General features: G+C 40.9%; 2 protein-coding genes across 2 annotated transcripts; one reads left to right on the forward strand and one right to left on the reverse strand.

Moving 5' to 3' along the window:
• Window positions 1-1,315: 1,315 nt before the first annotated feature.
• Window positions 1,316-4,350, forward strand: LOC308373414 (very long chain fatty acid elongase 6-like; the record flags this gene model as incomplete). The annotated part of the gene is made up of 4 exons (XM_080848905.1): window positions 1,316-1,416; window positions 1,810-1,941; window positions 3,628-3,779; window positions 3,932-4,350. 4 exons carry the CDS (start codon window positions 1,316-1,318, stop codon window positions 4,348-4,350), a joined length of 804 nt encoding a protein of 267 aa, XP_080705031.1.
• Window positions 4,351-6,940: 2,590 nt separating this feature from the next.
• aifm2 (AIF family member 2) lies at window positions 6,941-17,318 on the reverse strand. The gene is made up of 9 exons (XM_080848690.1): window positions 17,213-17,318; window positions 16,581-16,762; window positions 16,309-16,424; window positions 15,968-16,087; window positions 15,656-15,748; window positions 15,416-15,524; window positions 12,585-12,737; window positions 8,105-8,305; window positions 6,941-7,446 (listed from the first exon to the last, which is right to left on the reverse strand). The coding sequence occupies exons 2-9, from the start codon at window positions 16,753-16,755 to the stop codon at window positions 7,295-7,297; spliced, it is 1,119 nt and encodes a 372-aa protein (XP_080704816.1). The 5' UTR covers window positions 16,756-16,762; window positions 17,213-17,318; the 3' UTR covers window positions 6,941-7,294.
• Window positions 17,319-18,534: the final 1,216 nt, after the last annotated feature.

Genomic DNA, 18,534 nt, shown 5'->3' on the forward strand with positions numbered 1-18,534 from the left:
GTAGATTTACCTATGACAAATGCCTGCAGTGGGGACCGTTTGAGGTTGGCCATCGGTAGAGCTGAAGCGAATCTCAGAAACCATGTTGTGAAAGGAGAGAAAATTTAGCTGATAGAAGCATTTGTTTGGAAGAGAACCTTCTCTGCTGGTGGGTAACATTCAACTATGCATAACATGCTGAAAGGCAGGATTCTCATGGGTGCATTCTAGGATGTCTCCATGGTGTGTCAAAAGAACATTCTATTCTGAGGCACTATAGGCGAAAAACAAACTTACTGGCAGGATGCCACAAGAGTCTTTGCTGTGTGTGACAATGAACTATCTGAATCTCTGTGACAATACCTGTTTGTTTTTTTAAAGATGTTCCATAAATCTGTCAAATAAGTGATTGATGAGAGATTTGTATCTACTCACAAATATTTTTATTCATAATAAGTTTGAGCAAAAATTTGTTTAGGGAAACGACATGCAGCCACTGATTTCACAAACAAAGATATTCCTGCATCCATTCAAATACAACATACATGTCAACCCCTTCGATTTCCACCTATATTTCCTTCCGGAAAAATCTATGAAATCCAAAGAATCCTTGTTTGACTAGGGTTTGCAAAAGGGTGAGGTCCAGGGGAATGGGGGTTCTAAGGGGCCCGGGAAATTGTGAGCCCACACAGAAACCGTAGTGTGTATTCATGCATTACTTTTTCGTTATCGAAACTAAAAGCACGCAATACATTTTAAACCAAGTTTTTTTAAACGGGGGAAATCCGTATAATTTACGTGCATATGAAACGAATACATTCGGTAAATCTAAAGTGGTTTCACACTAGGTGCCCTTCACCTCAGTATATGGTTCCGAGTCCATGTGAGGTTTGACAAAATACTTTCACCCAGAAAATGTCAGGCACTGATTTGGTGGCCTTATAGTTCTTGTGATCTTACTTGTCTAAAATGTGTCGTGCATTGTAGGCTACCACTTGAAATGCCTTTTATACCATATATCCTTTGTAATTATTTGTAGATTTCTAGCCTGACCCAAATGATGTCACACCTTCATTCTAGTCATACTTGCTGAGTGAAACCTCTTGCAAGTGAAACGCCAACGAGGGAGGAGATATTGCATCATCAGCTTCAGCCGATGATTTGGTTAAGCTACTTCTCACACCCCAGATAGAATCAGTTCTTTCTCTGGTCAGGTGAGACACGGACCTCTTAAAGGAGGTTGGCAGTATTTCGTCTCCACAATTGATGTCGGTGTGATACTGGTCCATTGTACATCTCCACTCTTCTGCTGTCGACAATAATTTAAGACTAAAATATGAATGAAACGGATGATTACCAACAGTTAACTCTTACTGAGTACAACTTCGAGAGGCACTTTGATGAGAGCGTGGCTATCGAATGGATGCAAGAGAACTGGTAAGTCAAAACCTTGTCGCGTGCGTGCAGTTTGCCTCGCATCGATTATAGTTTTATAGATCATAGTTTGTTTAAAAGTTATACTTGCCAAGCTTGTCACTCGCTTGTGTTTTCTGATTATGCGTTTGTGGTGTATTTGCCAAAACGCAACACACAAGTGCTGTGTATCTAGGTATAATCACAAATCTCGCTTTAGAGTTAGGATTACCGAGGTCAGAGGTGAAACCTACTCTTGGGGCCAAGCATTCGTAACCGTATACAACCCCAAACGAACAGGAAAAAATATGACACATGGACACATGGACGATGTTTCTGACGTGTAACCTTAATACGTGCAGATACATTTTGATTTCTAAATGAACTTTAACTGACTGGATTTCAATTTTTTTTTAGGAGGAAGGCCTTTGTATTTTGTGGCCTGTATGCTGCACTTGTGTTTGGGGGGCAACACTACATGAAGAACCGACCGAAACTTGACCTCCGTAGACCTATGATCCTGTGGTCTTTGAGTTTGGCCATTTTCAGGTGAGTGAAAATATTTACTGTGGCAAGGTAAATGGCCACATGTAGACAGCAGTGTGTGGCTTTGTGACTTTAATACCAATTTACTGAATTTACAAAGAGTATCAGCATTTTCTACCTAATTAAACATAGCGTACATATATGGCCTAGGTCTAAGTAATTTATTTTAATTACTGGTGTATACTTGACTGATGAGTAGCTGTGAAATTACTTGATTTGGGAGATTAGTGTGGTCTGAAATTACATGCTGAAAAATGTCATCCACCACCATCCACCAATTCTTGCTGGATAGATTGTTAAAGCGGTCGAAAAAACATTTCCCTGACTTTGAGTGAGGAGATTTTTCAAGTTTTTGTAGTCTTGGGTATTTGAGGCTCTTGGGTGTGGTGTGTATAGACTAGACATACACACGTATACACGCACATGGAAGTGAATGGACGCTGTCTCTGGCTGTATGTTGTATGTTTGAGTAGTTGCAGCACAGCCTGTGGCCACGTATGTCCTTTAATCCTAATCCACTGGCACTGTTGACCCACAGCTAGGTCTTGTCAGGGAAGTGTGCCCCTAATCCCTAGACGGTAGGCCTACAACTCAACTCCACCCCTATTGGGATGAAACCGAAGGTAGCGTTTTAGAAATGATGACTAAAGGGGCTTGCTTGGTTCTGCGTTGGTGTCACATTGTTGCGCAAAGTTTACTCATAGCAATTCATGGCTGGTTCATGACCATGAATTACATGGTGCATGCGCTGATGTACAGCTATTACGCCACCCGCGCCGCTGGCTACCGAGTCCCCAAGACCTGCACCTGGTTGTGGGTGTTGCCAAGCAATTCACACCCAAAACAACAGGCTTGCGTAAAAAAATGGCGCAATTCTAGAAAAAGGGGCTTGCGCTTACGCTTACGTCTCTGACCATAAATCAGCCTTAAAAGAGCAGTTTGTTGCATGCTGGTTTGATGGGTCATTGGTTCATGTAAATTACTAGGTAGGCATACAAAATAGCCATTTAATTGGTTCTCTTCCTATTGAGTAACACAGATTTGCAGTATCTTAACTATAATGGTGTGTGTATGTGAGCAGGGGGTAGTTAGCATAGCAACCATTTCAGTGTTTTCGTGTTTCGTTTTCAACACGATAGGAGTTGCACCTCCAGAACTGTCTTGGTAACCAAAGTAAAACACACTGGATTGTGTCGCTTGAAACAATAGCGTTGAGCAGTTTAGAGGCAGAAAATGGCGACGCCTTTGTTGCTCTGTGGAGTTTGATTATCCTCTCTACCAGGTGACTACCCACTGTTTGAATCTGGGGGTCACATTTTTAACTCGGTAGCTGTCACTAAGTCATAGTCATTCTCCATAGCTTGTAAAAGGACAGAATGTCTTCCTCAGCCATTTGCTTACATGGTTGCCCCCCATCAGGAAGGCTGAACCAGGCTCACGTGGTTGTAAACCCAAGATGCTGTGCCAGCTAAACAGAAACTTTATATACTTGTGTAATCTTTGAAGTCAGACAATGAGAAGGTTGGACTGTTTTTGGATTGTGAGCTGATTTATTGTGAGCTGTTTTCTTCTGGATACTGGATATTAACTAATCTCTTCAGAATGTTCAAAGATATTCACCAACACCCAAAATAAGCTTTTTTTGTTTGCAGTTTTGTCATAATTTCCCTTTCTTTCTTCTTTGTACAGTATCGTTGGAGCAATCCGTACTGGCTTCTACATGGTTTACATACTCCGTACCTACGGCTTTAAGCAGTCTGTCTGTCACCAGAGCTTCTACTATGGCCCCGTCACCAAATTCTGGGCATATGCCTTTGTTGTAAGCAAAGCGCCTGAATTGGGTAAGCATACACAATTGCCATCCATAAAACAGTTGCATCCAAGCCCATTAAACACACTGGTTCATTTACAGATATGGACTTATACACAAGTTTATAAGGTGTCTAATTGTAGTTGTCTTGTTTGGCGTGTTCTTTTTTTTTTTCCACCTCAGGTGACACCGCCTTCATAGTGCTTCGCAAGCAGCGGCTGATCTTCCTGCACTGGTACCACCACATCACCGTGCTGCTCTACTCCTGGTACTCCTACAAAGACCAAGTGGCCGGAGGAGGCTGGTTCATGACCATGAATTACATGGTGCATGCGCTGATGTACAGCTATTACGCCACCCGCGCCGCTGGCTACCGAGTCCCCAAGACCTGCGCCATGGTCATCACCTCCGCCCAGATGGCCCAGATGGCAATGGGCCTGACGGTGGTCGCCCTGGTTTACCAGTGGATGCAGGACGGGGACTGCACCTCGTACCTTGAGAATATTGTGTGTGCTTCCCTCATGTACCTCAGCTATCTGGTGCTCTTCGCCTCTTTCTTCTACAAGACCTACTTCAAGGGATCCAAAGTGAAGGCTGCTTAAGATGAGTTGATGGATTTTTTGCAACTTTTTTAAAAATTTGTGAATCTTCACTGTAACGTTTAATAAGCTCAGTATGTTGGTGTTACACAGGGTTTTTGTTTTACACAAGGGTTTTGTCTGTTGCCATATCTCCCTCAATGTGCATACATAATTCTACAGCCCACCAATGACCCAGGAGGGACAGATGGTCCTGGCGAATCGAGAATGTAACTTGGCATGATTTAACCTATTCTGTGTCATTGTTATCTAGCATGTCTTACATAGGGGGGCCTACCAGTAACACAACGCCTATGACTTCATTTATCCTCCAAGCATACCAAAAATATTAATACAAGGCCTTTTACTGACTTGCATCTAGGGAAACATTTCAGATAAAAGCTAAACTAAACAAACGTAGATACCATCTTGAACCGTGTAAACAATGATTCTGGAAGGATACAGGCATTTGTGTGTCCAACTATTCCAGTCAACTAACCTGATCTGAACAAAACTGCCCTTTGTTTTGGTAAACTGTTGAAAAGCTGAGTCTGTGCACCTTGTGTGATTAATTATCCAGGCATACCTGACTTTAGCTAGTTATTTATGACCTACCCGACTGAAGACTTTAGCTAGTTCTTTATGTCTATGCAGAGAGAGAGAGACCATGCCACAGAATCTTATGTTGTTTTGATGAGCTGACCAGACCGGTTTTTGGCTAATCCTATGAAGCTCCATTTGAAGCATGGAGGACTGGATGAGAATGTACCCCCCCCCCCCCCCCCCCCCTCAAATTGTCAACATTTCTCAATTCTTGTCAGAAGTCTTATGTTGAGTGAGGCACCCTACTCATTGAAGGTACGTCCAGGCTTTTCAGGCAGGCTGAGGGATCAAGGTTTACATACTCCCCACATGATTGTTTTTGTAAATATATATTTATGTTTGTTTATTTGTGTGTGTACTTACGTTCATAGCAGTGCTCTGGCCTGTTAAACTTTGAAACATATTTTTCTAACACTATTTATTAAGGGATTGTATGATGGCTTGGTGGATCAGGCCGGATATGTTGAGCCCATTGACCCTTTTTATTTGTTTTCCTACTAAAATATTTTTGTGGTTGTATGTATTTCTGTTTCTACCTTAAGGGATGGGCCTGTGTCCTAGTCAAGTTCTTGTCCATGTTTGTGTACCAGTGACGATTTAATCTCTGAGGGACACACATCATTTCTGCAGCCAAATATCGTCTCTCTTAGAATATATATATATTTTTTTTTTACCAAAATGTCTACCTCATTTATCAGCCTAGATCAGATTTTGCAGAAGAGTGAACTTGGAATGTCATTGATAGTTCATGTCCTCTTTACCACTTCTGAAGAAACATTCATTTTAATATTTAGTTGTGTGTTTTCTACATTTAGAACTGGTGTTGGATTTAGCCTAGCTTATTCTTCAGATTCTATTACAGCGGTCAGTTCTTTTAACTGTGTAGTCATATTTGTTTACATGAGATGGTTTTATGAGTAACTGACATTACTTTGATTTATTCCAAGTGGTTCAGGTGAAGGGGCTGTTTATACAATTGTTTTTTTGTTTATATTACATTGTTATCAAGAGGTATTTCACCCATCACTTGTATAGTTTAAATGAAAGAAAAAAAAAACTTGTGTGCCAACAGTTTTAGTGCTTTTTGTCTGTTACAATGCTGTATTGGTCCGTAGATGCGCCTTGGATAGACCGAGTAAATTGCTCTCTACGTAACCCCTGCCAATTGAGGACTTAAGCCATTGTGTGTCATGTTCAATTTGCCTGAACTAGTGTGTTTTTAAATGAATGTCCTTATCAATTATTCAGTATAATCTAATAAAGCTGCTATTATTTTACAGTGTCTTGATGTCATTTCACTTAAGGGAGCCTTCACATTACCTTGAACACACAGGTGTCTTCTTATGCATGGCCAGATTTGCCTTGACCAGATAGAGGTTTACACCACCTGAAAGTACTTACATTCACGTGTTATTGGAACCCTGTGGTGGTGGATAGTCCATGATCTATAATACTGGTTGAAAAATCAGAGGACCTCTTTATGGAGAACATGATCTCTAAACATCCTTTAACAAGGTACAGTCAGCATTTCTTGAGCCAATCAAATTACACTCCTGCATTCCATGCTCCAGAAACAACATGTTGATCGGCTGTGTGTGGCTCAGTTCAAGCCCCTTAGTTCCCATTTGTATACTCAGGAGTGTGTACGAATGCCAGGCTTTTTCATGGACAGAGGACTGTGAGGGATGATTCACTGAAGTTGACCAAAATTGTATTTGATTACAATTGCAATCGACACCTTTAACAGTGTTCATACTTATAACAGAGTGTTCTGCTGCATTTTTGCAGTGTTCGGGTCACAGAATAAGTATGTTATGATAACCCAGCAGAATATTTACTCTGTTATCAAGAGATGTAACAATATTTTGTGAAACATTTATTAAGAGTAACTTTTATATATCATACAATAGAAATCTCATATAAACCATATTGAAAATATTGCGTTATATTCCTCTTTTTGCATACAAGGCATACCACCACATTTAGAAGACCATAGATATTGGCAGATAAATCTTCTTCCCATAACTTATTACGTTTCCAATATAGAATTTAAACTAACGTGATAAATGATGGTAGAAAGCGTTAATAGAGAATAGATTAATCACACATGAGGTATGTTGTTGGAATATGGCTAAATTAAAGGGTGGAGTACTCCACCTGTAAATAAGACAGTAGAAGATGACAGGCCTGACTATATCAGGATGTCTCATATTACGACAATATTATCGTTCATCTTGCGATGGTATCTTCAAAGGCACCGTTTCCCCTGAAAAGACTGTCAGTCAGCACTTGGGATGTGAAGACGGAACAGTTCATAGGCACAGGTGTGGACGGACATTGTCACACTTCTTCAGGCAGCCCCATCCTACGGGGACGTCTGTCCCATGTCTTTCCAACTCTTCCACAGGAGCAGGCTTTTGCTCTTGGCTTGAACGACGAGGAAACGAGGCAGCCTGTAGCCGTTGAGCTGCCCCACCCCATCATCATACCCCATGGCCAGCAACATGGTCACATTACCTGAGAAACAAACGGGAGAATATTAACAAGTCTGACATATCATTTGTATTTATTATTCGGCTCTTCAGAATGTTCCAGAAAAGTACCGTTTATTTGAATTCGTTTTCCAAGTTTAGACCAAGAACCAAACAACACTGACAACAATTTTCAAAGACTTGAGTAGTCAAAAAAGTAGAACTGAACAGAGCCACTACCACTTCATAGTTACACATCACTGTTCGCTACAAGATCCCAGGTAAGAAGGATGAACCTAATGGGTAATTTCAGCAACCAACGTACACTTTTGATCAGTGATCTCACAGCCCATGATAAACTTGATTAGTGATCTCACAGCTCATGATCAACTTGATTAGTGATCTCACAGTTCATAAATCAACATGGGTCAAAACAACAAACTCGAAACATTTCACCAGACATACAGTGCCATTGGGGCAAAAACCGCCTGGTTCACATGCAACTTCACCCGAGCGAAATGCAATCCCCACCCTTTTAGGGTGCACCAGCCTGCTTTTGACTACATCTCTCTCCAGTTGCTATGTGCGGCAGAGCTCTTTAAGGAGTGGCTTTGGAATGTGATGGGGACACACGGATCATTCTTTCTTTTTTTTCTTTCTTTTTTTAAATGACAGATGACGAGTGTTCTTTGCACGCCAGTCACCTGTGTGGTATGCGACCAGAGGCTTTCCGGTGATGCTGTTGATGATGTTTGTGACCGCGACCCCGGCATGGAGCCCTGCGTTGTACGCCGTCTTGGGCTCCTCTACGTTGGTACAATCCCCGAGAGCATAAATCCTGTCGAAACCCCTCACCTGAAGGTGCTCATTCACCTTCAAGGCTCCGTTTCCAGCGAGGCATTCACCTGTGAGGCGCAGCAACAAACAGACTCACAGTCAGACTAGAGAGGGTTTAAGGTCGTCAGACGACCACACACACTAAAGAGAGCTCACTCTGATGCCATCTGAGTACAAGTACAATTACCATACACCCCAATCAGCTTTATGTAAACAGAAACACACTTATCGCAAGAGGAAATCTCTGTTTAAGCAGGGGAAATAATCATGTCCAAGTACCAGGGTGTGGGAGAGAGCAAACCCGTCTGACCCGTCGTGCAAGGGTATGTGTCATTCTATCGGGATGAGTGGAATGTTTTCATTCTATGTAACGTCAAACAAAGCATTTCTCAGAACTGCACTAGATTAACCAAAGCAAAACAGAACCAGGGGCAACCAGAGGTCTGATGTTGTGTTATTATCATACAGTGCTGTGATAAAGTATTTGCCCCCTTCAACGATTTCTTTTATTTTTGCATATTTGTCACACTTTAATGTTTCAGCTCATCAAACTAGTTTTAATATAAGATAAAGATAACCCCAGAGTAAACTTAAAATGCAGTTTTTAAATGATGATGTCATTTATTGAAGGAAAAAAGCTACCCAACCCTAACCCTAATCCTATGTGAAAAAGTAATTGCTCCCTTAGTTACTAAATCCACTAAAACCCAATTTGACTGATTACTGGGTTCAGTTTCACACCCCCTGGCATGCCTACAAGCCCAGTTAAATCTAAACCACTTAAATAGAACCTGTCTGGCGAGGTTAAGTAGGCAAAAGGTCTCAGAAAGTAGTACGTGATCTAAAGAATTTCAAGAAGAGATGAGAAACAAAGTCATTGACATCTATCAGTCTGGAAAGGGTTACAAAGCCATTTCTAAGCGAACCACGGTGAGAGCCATTATCTACAAATTGAGTCAATTTGGAACAGTAGTGAACCTTCCTAGGAGTGGCTGGCCAACCAAAATTCCTCAAAGAGTGCATTGATGACTCATCCATGAGGTCACAAAAGAGCCCAGACTAACATTTAAAGAACTGTTAATAAATGTACATATAAGGTCAGAGTTCAAAGTTCCACAATATGAAAGAGACTGGGCAAAAATGGCATGCTTCAGAGAGTTGCAAGACGAAAAACACTGTTGACCAGGCTCGTCTCACATTTGCCAAAAAACATCTTGATGACCCCTAAGACTTTTGGGATAAGATTCTGCGGACTGATGATCGATTGACCGATGCTCTCTCCCAGAAAATCCTGAAGGAGAATGTCTGGCCATCAGTTTGTGACCTAAAGCTCAAGCGCAGTTAAGTTATGCAACAGGACAATTATTCGCATTGTCCACCTCTAAATGGCTCAAAAGAAACAAAATTAAGGTTTTGAAGTGGCCTAGTCCTGTCCTGACCTGAATCTGAATCTGAATGAGATGCTGTGGAATGACCTTAAACAGACAGTTCATGCCTGGAAAACCCTCCAATATGGCTGAATTAAAACAATTCTACAAAGACGAGTGGGCCAAACTTCCTCCACAGCAATGTTAAAGACTCATTGCCCGTTATCGCAAATACTCCAGTAGCAGCCCATAGGTTGAGTATGAAGTATGTGCAGCATGCCATTTCTCAACGGTTTCTGGCTAATTTGGCCATGAGGAACACAACTAGGGTGCTGTTGTTGACTGTCACCCGAGATAACATTGAGATTTTGCCACGTCGTGTATAGGGCGCGTCCATTGCATCTGTATCTCAGCTTCTGAAGGTTAGGGATATTATATATGATATAATAGGATATTATATATATTATATATAATAGCCATTATATATGGCTTTTCTGCTATATATAATGATGCACACAGGAATAAGCCTGGTACTGAGAGGGTGCACACAGGAGGAAACTGTAATCTCTACATAACACAGGGGGGTGGACAAATACGCTAACCACACAGGATCTAACACATAGGCATCTACACCTATCACACGGGCTAAAATGGCAACTTAAAATACACACAACATTACAACATTAATACAAGAAGCCAGGCACAATTAAACATTAACATTCTTGCTACATTCACTCAGCATGCTGTGATCACTACATCACACACACACACACACACACACACACGCACATATGTTGAAGCGTGCTAAGTAAGTATAGGCAATGCTATCTGAAAAATAAGTGTGTATACTCCGTATACCTGCATGCGTATACGCTGGGCTACACCACTGAGTTTAATGCAATAGGTTGGACCACTGATTTGTTATTGTAGTGAAAAAAAATCGTTGTCGACAAGATTCGTAGTCTATCGCCTTAACAACTCGGCCACGACAACACTGCATTTAACAGTGGAAGAATGGATTATGCGCGCATAGGCTAGGGGTTGCATTTAGTGAGGTACTATATTATACGGTTGTATGCAATAAAAAAGTTTGGACCACTGATCTGTTACCAGAACAAAAATTTTCGTTGTCGGCAGGATTCGAACCTGCGCGGGGAGACCCCAATAGATTTCTAGTCTATCGCCTTAACCACTCGGCCACGACAACTCTGCCCCTAGTGGTGGAAGAATACACTTTGTACTCATAGGCTAAGGGTTGCATTCAGTGAGGTAGTATATTATACGGTTTTATGCAATAGTTTGGGCACCCCTGATAATTACCATTGTCTCAGATTAGAATATGATGGTCTTTCAAAGCAGCAACTTCATTTGGACATAATTTACATTTTATGGGAAAGGTAACATTTCAGGTCTGTATTAACATTTAATGAATCAACAGAAACAGTGCAGTGTGCATCATAACAAAACAGATATGTGCAAATATTTGAGCACCCCGGTGGGATAATCACATCAATATTTGGTAGAGCCTCCCTTTGCTGAAATAACAGCTTGTAGACGCGTTTTATAGCCTGAATTCTGAATTCTGGCTGCAGGTATTTTGGACCATTCCTCTTTACAAAGAATGAATGGAATGGAAGGATGAATTATCTGGGCATAGGCTAAGGGTTTTATTCAGTGAGGCACTATTATACGGTTTTATGCAATAGTTTGGACACCCCTGATAATTACCATTATTTCAGATTACAATCTGTTGCTTTGAATAACTCAAAAAGTTAAGGTTTAAGAGCTTAAAAACCTTCATAGTGCATATATAAACATGCATATTCTGGTCATTTTGAGACCAAATTCAAGCGTCTACAACCTTCCGAAGCTGAGATACAGATGCACTGGACGCGCCCTATACACGATGTGGCAAAATCTCTATGTTCGCTCGGGTAACAGTACCCTAGTAGTTTTGTTCCTCATGGTCAAATAAGCCAGAAACCTTTGAGAAAAGTCATGCCACTCATACTTCATACTCCACCTATGGGCTGCTACTGGAGTAAAAAACCCTTGATTAGAGCTGTGGACGCCAAGGGTGGCACAACCAGTTATTAGGTTTAGGGGGGCAATAACCTTTTCACATGGGTGATATAGGTTTTGAATAACTTTTTACCTTTAATAAATAAAATGATCATTTAAAAGCAGCATTTCGTGTTTACTCACATTGTGTTTGACTTATATTAAAATTAGTTTGATGATCTGAAACATTAAAATGTGATAAATAAGTAAAAGTAGAAGGAATCGGGAAGGAAGGGGGCATGTCATTTTTCACAGCAGTGTACAAATATATATGCCTGAATTTAAGGTTTCTAAGATCAATGCATAATAATAATCAAGGTATGAGGTTCACCCTGAATACGCCCATCTGTGCCTAAAGTATACCTTTGATATACCTGTATAACACGCTAAATAACTTAATAAATATTGATAGGGTTGATATGGGTATTTTCTTTTTTCTTCTGCTTAAGTATCTAATCTAACTATGTGGGTGGTGGTCAGTTATTGTGATGATTGATACGAAGGTCTCCGTTAAAGGTCTGAAACTGAACAAGACAGGCATTCTAGAAGCAATGGCTCACCCTGGTGGACATATCAGATAAGATGCAACAGTATGGAGAGTTTAGTCATTTTCAACAGATTTCAGATGACTGATGCTCCTTGTCAACCATTTCTATGAAGTTGGCCTTTTCAATCCCCAAATCAGACAAAATCTCTCCCCCAGTCCTTACTTAGAGGTCACTCGTGTCTGGGCATATACTTCAGTGTAAATATACACCCACACGATTTAAACGAACGCTAAGCTGTATGGTCAACAGAGACCTCCTATTGGTGGAGGCACAACTGTGTTTATATTCTTAAACAAACAGATCCCTCTGAGAAATAAAAACCTGCACAAACACGCACAGACCCACACGTATGCAAAAACACAAACACATACTCATTGTGGCGCTGTATGCTCCTGAGTTGATCTTGCTCCCCGCACAACAGATGACGAGATCGGCTTTAAGCTCTGTGCCTTTATCCGTGGTGATGACTATATCCTTCTGGGTCACGTTCAACTTCAGATCCTGCAGGTTGGCAACCTTCTGACCTGAACACAACACACAACAAGGAAACCTTTAAATAAGACCTAAGAGAAATAAAACTCATTATAAAGATTATAGGAAGCCTTTAAAAAAGACCTAAGAGAAATAAAACTCATTATAAATATAACGGCCCTAGTTTGGCGCCGGCAACGACTGTCGGGAACAGCAGCGCATGCACTTTGTTGCAGAAGCGGTAAAGGTGTGATCAAAGGCACTAGGTGGGCAGTGCCAGGCCCAAGATAATTAGTGAAAGGTTTGGTTAAAGCTGGCCTGTAGCATTGTCTGCAATTCCTTTGAAACTGAACTTGTCAGACGAGATCACAGTGTAAGAAGATGGCAATATCACCATGGGTTCTGGATAGTTTTACAAGGAATAAATTGCAGTGCTCCCCGTTGTTCCAAGCAATTTAATTCATTGAAACATAATTTTAGCTTGACAGACCAGTTTTAAAATGCCCTACCACATCGCTTCAAACTGATTGTTATATTATTAAATCAGGGTAGTCTTTGTGATTTTGAACCGGTAAAAAAAAGCTACATTCCGAGACTCACGTAGGCTTACATTCTAAATAATTTATTTTGGACTAGAATGTAATATGTCCAAACATCCGTAAAATATCATAGGCTACATATTCAACTTCACAATCTAGATTAGTTTAGAGCTTACATATTGCTGAAATGTTTTTCTTAATAGGCAACTTTCACACCCCAATAGCATAGGCGATAAACTGTGTTTTGATATGACAGAATGATGCCAATGTTATGGCATACCAGGTTACCAGGTTCATCTGGGGTAACTATGGTATTCAACGTTAATTAAATTGATATTTTATCCATTACATGGCTTTTGATGTGGTCGGTGTATCCATAACCCAGCAGAACCGAACAAGTATGTTGAAGACTGTTTAGCTGAGCACTGGATTAAAGGGGGAGAGTGGACATAGAGCATTAATTTGCCATATGTGGCAAATGGTGACTGTATGTGTAAATATACTAATGATATGGGATATCCCATAGACAGGGGAAAAACCTGACGCATAAAACACAAGAGCAAGTGATCAGTAGACTACATCAATCGGGAATGCATAAGATATGTGAGGTTGCGAGCTTTGTTTACGATGAACAGCTGGACGAACTTGAAAGCAGTGTCTTTCTGCAATCTGTAGCAACCAAGATAAAAGATATTATGTGGCAAATGTGCTGGTGCTTGGCTTTTTCTTCTTCTGCCTTAGTCTAATAAGACTACAATATGTGGGTAGAAATAACAAGGAATGTCATTATTTTACATCATGGATGGCATTGGTTACTGCTTACTGAGCATATAATTGAAGTCAGACAAATTGGACTACCTCTTCTCAGATGCTCAAGTCTTTCAAAGCGATTAACCTTTTAAAACAAACGTTTTATTCTTTGGTTTACTCCGAGGATATCCAAGATTGATTTATTGCATTAACCAATAACACAAATGTGCTCCTGCCTCCTTGCAAACACAAACATATGTATAATAATACGCCTCTCTTCCAATAAAGGGAGCATGATATTTTTTGACAGATAGATAAATCCGACTTGAGCAATGATGGTTTGTGACTGGCACATTCAAATGTTCTCTGACAAAAAAAAAAAAGTTGTCATGCTTATATCCAAAACCCACTCCTTGTGGGAAAGTTGGGTTTATCGCCAGGTGACCTGCCTGGTCCTTTCTGCCGCCAAACTTTTTGTATTGAACTGAATACAATCTTTTTCTAATTAATTTACAGATGCTGAATGGTAATATTAATGTGTGCCATACCCATTTAACAGTTACTGTGGTCAAATGTCTGCATATCAAAAACTCCACCCTTAACAGTCGTTGGTCACTGATAGACAGCTCAAATATATATAATGAGGGCTAGATAATACATAATGGCAAGGCCTACGCTAGATTAGGACTTTATCCTTCCCATAGCCAGCTCCCATCTGATATAACCGTTTTAAATGGGACTATTGGAGCCAGCCATAAATGGACTTATCAGCCAGCTCATTACACAGCCAAGACAAGAAAATGCAAATTGCATGTTGAACTGCTGTGCGAACAGGAATACATGGCAGTACGGACCTTCGAAATAAACCTTATTGTCCTGTCACAGATTTACAATATGATGAATGATCAAACTTCCTCATCCAATAATAGGCAACATGCAGACAGGAAATATGCAAAGTGCACTGCATTGTTTGGAGCAGGCACATGCAACCCAAAAGCGCAATCACTGGGTCTATTCTCGGGACTGTTTATTTCAAAACAGCCTGCGCCCCACCGAGTTAACGTCATGTTCCCTATCCTTCTGTATTAATAAATGTTCCCTAACACAAAACAACACAATCACACAGAGTTTGAAAAAATCGATACTGTCAGATGACACACCCCCATGATTGATTGGACTACGTATGAAAGGGATACAAAGGTGTGGTGCATGAGTATGCAGCAATGATTTTATTATCCATGCTTATCCCACAATCCATTAGCCATATCTGTGCCACACCTGCAAAGGTGGGGACTAACATATTAAATAGTTCTTAGCATGTATCTGTACCTATACAGTATGTTACCTGATGTATTTGTTTATATGTCTTTGATCTGGAAATAAAAAAATTAATGAGAAGACAAAGAATGAAAAAAACGTTCTTATAAGAAGTAACGTATTACCTAACACAAGCTCCACCCCCTTCTCGAACAGCACCTCTTTGGCCTGCTCTCTCACGCTGGGGAGGAGCCCTGCATCAGCCAAGGCAATGTGGGGGTGAATCAGGATCACCTGGGTATTTTAAGATCTGCGGTTAGAATGTGTGTGTGTGTGTGTGTGTGTGTGAGTACAGATGGATGTAGGTCTATGTGTTTAACTACACTCATAACATTTAGACCATGCACGGTGGGTCTGGAGGTTACCTTCTTGTCAGGATATTCTGTTTTGACCTCAGCAGCCATCTCTACGCCAGTAGAACCACCACCAACCACCAACACAGAGTCAGCGCACTGGATCTGAAAGCAAACACAACAAAGAACCAGCTAAGCCTAGACATAGGATACTGTACTTGAGAAGAAACAGCTAAGCCTACATTTACATTTACATTTAGTCATTTAGCAGACGCTTTTGTCCAAAGCGACGTACGAGGGAGCCTAGTCATATGATACTGTATTTGAGATATTTGGTTACACGCATAAGAAAACCACAACATGGAAATGATACAACAAAGGTACCTCTTTGACAAAATTCTCATAAGCTTCAATGGCTGCTTGGTAGGGGGCGACTGTATTGAAACTTCCAGGAAATGGACCATCTGTTCCAGTGCACAGGATGAGGTGTGTATAACACGCTTCCTGTGATCAACACATTCAAGCATTCAGTCAGATTGTTTTATACCTTGGCCCTTTTTTTTAAATCTTTTAGTGACCAGACTTTTACTAAGGACAATTAACGATCGAGAATAGGGCCCAGGTTGAAAAATCCCAAACTTCCCCTTTAAGTTTTAGACATCACACACTTTTCAGTTTTCATTTGGCATACGTTTGAAGGTTTGTTTCAAATGCATTGCTTGTACCTGTCCATCACCCAACACAACGACCCTTGCATCAGTGTCCACCTTCACTACCTGACCCTGGACAAAGCTCTCTCCAAAGGTTTCCTTGTAAGGAATGAAGGTCTTTTTGGCAAAGCCTGTTATGAACAATGAAACCCAAACAAACACTTTTAAAACAAAAGAATAGCTAAATAATGAATAAGAACATAAAGCACATTGTGGTTTATCATAAGATTCAGCCTGTTGTCATATTAATATTACGAGAAAGTATGCTGTCTTGAGGGCCTGCTCACCACTTTGAACTGCGGCGCGCAGTGCAGCAGGGTTATGATGAAAAGCGTCCCGCATGTCGATGAGTGTAAAATGTATGCCATAGGATTTAAGTTGCTGAGCGGCTGCTATACCACCAAAACCGCCACCAACCACTACGACATGTGTATCTGGATCTACTGATAGACTGGAGCCCATCGTTGCTCTGCAAATAAAAAAACGGACATTCAGTTCAACTGTTCAAACAGGACAGGTTTGCAAGACTCAATAACAACCACAGTGGTCGTGCTGTCCAGCAATAACATACCTGTCTATGCAAGTTAGCAGAGGGTGCGGAGACTTAGGAATATAAAAATTACGGTTACAGAATGATGACAAAGCATGACTAAGCATTTCATAGCCCTGCAAGCAAGATAAGATTAGGCACTTATTTTAGCCTATCACATAACAACCTGTTGATCTTATATTTATTATTGCATTTTAAATTCTGACCACATCTGGCTACAAGTAGATAATGACGTAGTCCGCCTACCGGTACCAAACAACAAAACGGATATAGCATGCTGTTTAGTCAAAAGTATGACTTTCCGTTTCAATCGAATAGTAACCTAAGTAATATCACTTACGAAAGTTTACCATAAATGATCATACATACCAACCAAAGACGAATTACGAATGCTCTCTTTAATGCAAATCAGAAGACACACTTGAATCAGAAGTTTTGCCCCTGCAGTGTTATGCTCGGTGTTGTGCTCGGCTACTGGTCCAATGGCGTGGCTATTCCGGGGGTGAATAGGCGGGATTTGTTTGCATTGAGCCAATGACGAATCTCGGGGCTTCTCCAGGTTGGTTGAAATTGGAACTGAGTCCTCCGTCCTTTCTTTCGTTCTTTCTTTCTATTGGTGCATCAGGAAATACTATTGACATTTTTTTTTGCCAGTTGTGATCGTTTGTTTTATGTCTTTAGTCTACTTTTATTATGTGGCATGAATAGAAACGTGGGCAGTGCACAGTGCAACGTTTTTTTGTCAATTATAAAAGTAGTGTTACGTGCCGTGCACAAAGGCACGGACACTATTCTGGTTCCATACACAATCTAGCCTATTCAAAAGAGATGTGCTTTATTGTGAATTTTTAATGTGTAGTATTTTGGATATAAATATGTTAGATGTTTACGGCGAGTTAGAACACCTGGTTACAGTCTGCTGCATTTACAACTCATGGCTCAAAAAGAAGGCCTGAAAGTGTGCAAAAAGAAGGCCTGAAAGTGTATGTGGAATAGGTTTATATATGGAAATTGTCCTGATGTAAGGTGAACCCTCTCGCGAATCTTATTTTTTACAGCAGGCTGCAACATGTTTTCTTGCAGTATTGTTCAGTTACTTCTCTCCATTCTCCCGTCAATTCCAAAAGGTTTCCCAGGACCTGCAGGCATCCCAACAGCATGATATTTCACTACAATGTATTTTAAGCCATGGGCAGACGTATGCCATATGTAACAATTTAAGGACTGGCCAAAAATCTCTTTGGTCTCATCTGACCATCAGAACTTCCCCCCACATCTTAAGTAACCTTCACACATGCTTTAGTGTGGCTCTCCTTGAGCAATGGCTTCTTTTCGCCACCCTCCCAAAGACGCCAGACTTTTTTGGGGAGTGATATCTTGACTCTGATGGCCTTCCGCACCAATCAATGTCTTCCTTGAATGTTTAGTTTGGAGGAATGTCTTTTGTACAAAGTGTGTGGGTGGGGTGATGCAATTTACACTGTCTTGGTTGGGTCCAATTGTGCTCTCAGGGTGCTATTGCAGCATCAGGCTCATCTCTGGTGGGGATAAGTCCGCTTACAGGTGGGAGATTGACCATCTGGTGACCTGGTGTGGGCAGAACAACCTGGAGCTAAATGCTCTGAAAACAGTGGAGATAGTTGTAGACTTCAGAAGGAACCCAGACCCACTCACCCCCATCACCCTGAGAG

This window comes from Sprattus sprattus, assembly GCF_963457725.1.
Source record: "Sprattus sprattus genome assembly, chromosome: 12".
In the NCBI taxonomy this organism is placed as follows: domain Eukaryota; kingdom Metazoa; phylum Chordata; class Actinopteri; order Clupeiformes; family Clupeidae; genus Sprattus; species Sprattus sprattus.

Coding starts and splice junctions, on each gene's coding strand:
- aifm2 (XM_080848690.1), bottom strand. CDS start 16,755: ATGGGCTCCAGTCTATCAGTAGATCCAGATACACATGTCGTAGTGGTT. Junction 16,425..16,580: donor GCGCGCCGCAGTTCAAAGTG/GTGAGCAGGCCC, acceptor TGTTCATAACAG/GCTTTGCCAAAAAGACCTTC. Junction 7,447..8,104: donor TCTGGTCGCATACCACACAG/GTGACTGGCGTG, acceptor TTTGTTTCTCAG/GTAATGTGACCATGTTGCTG.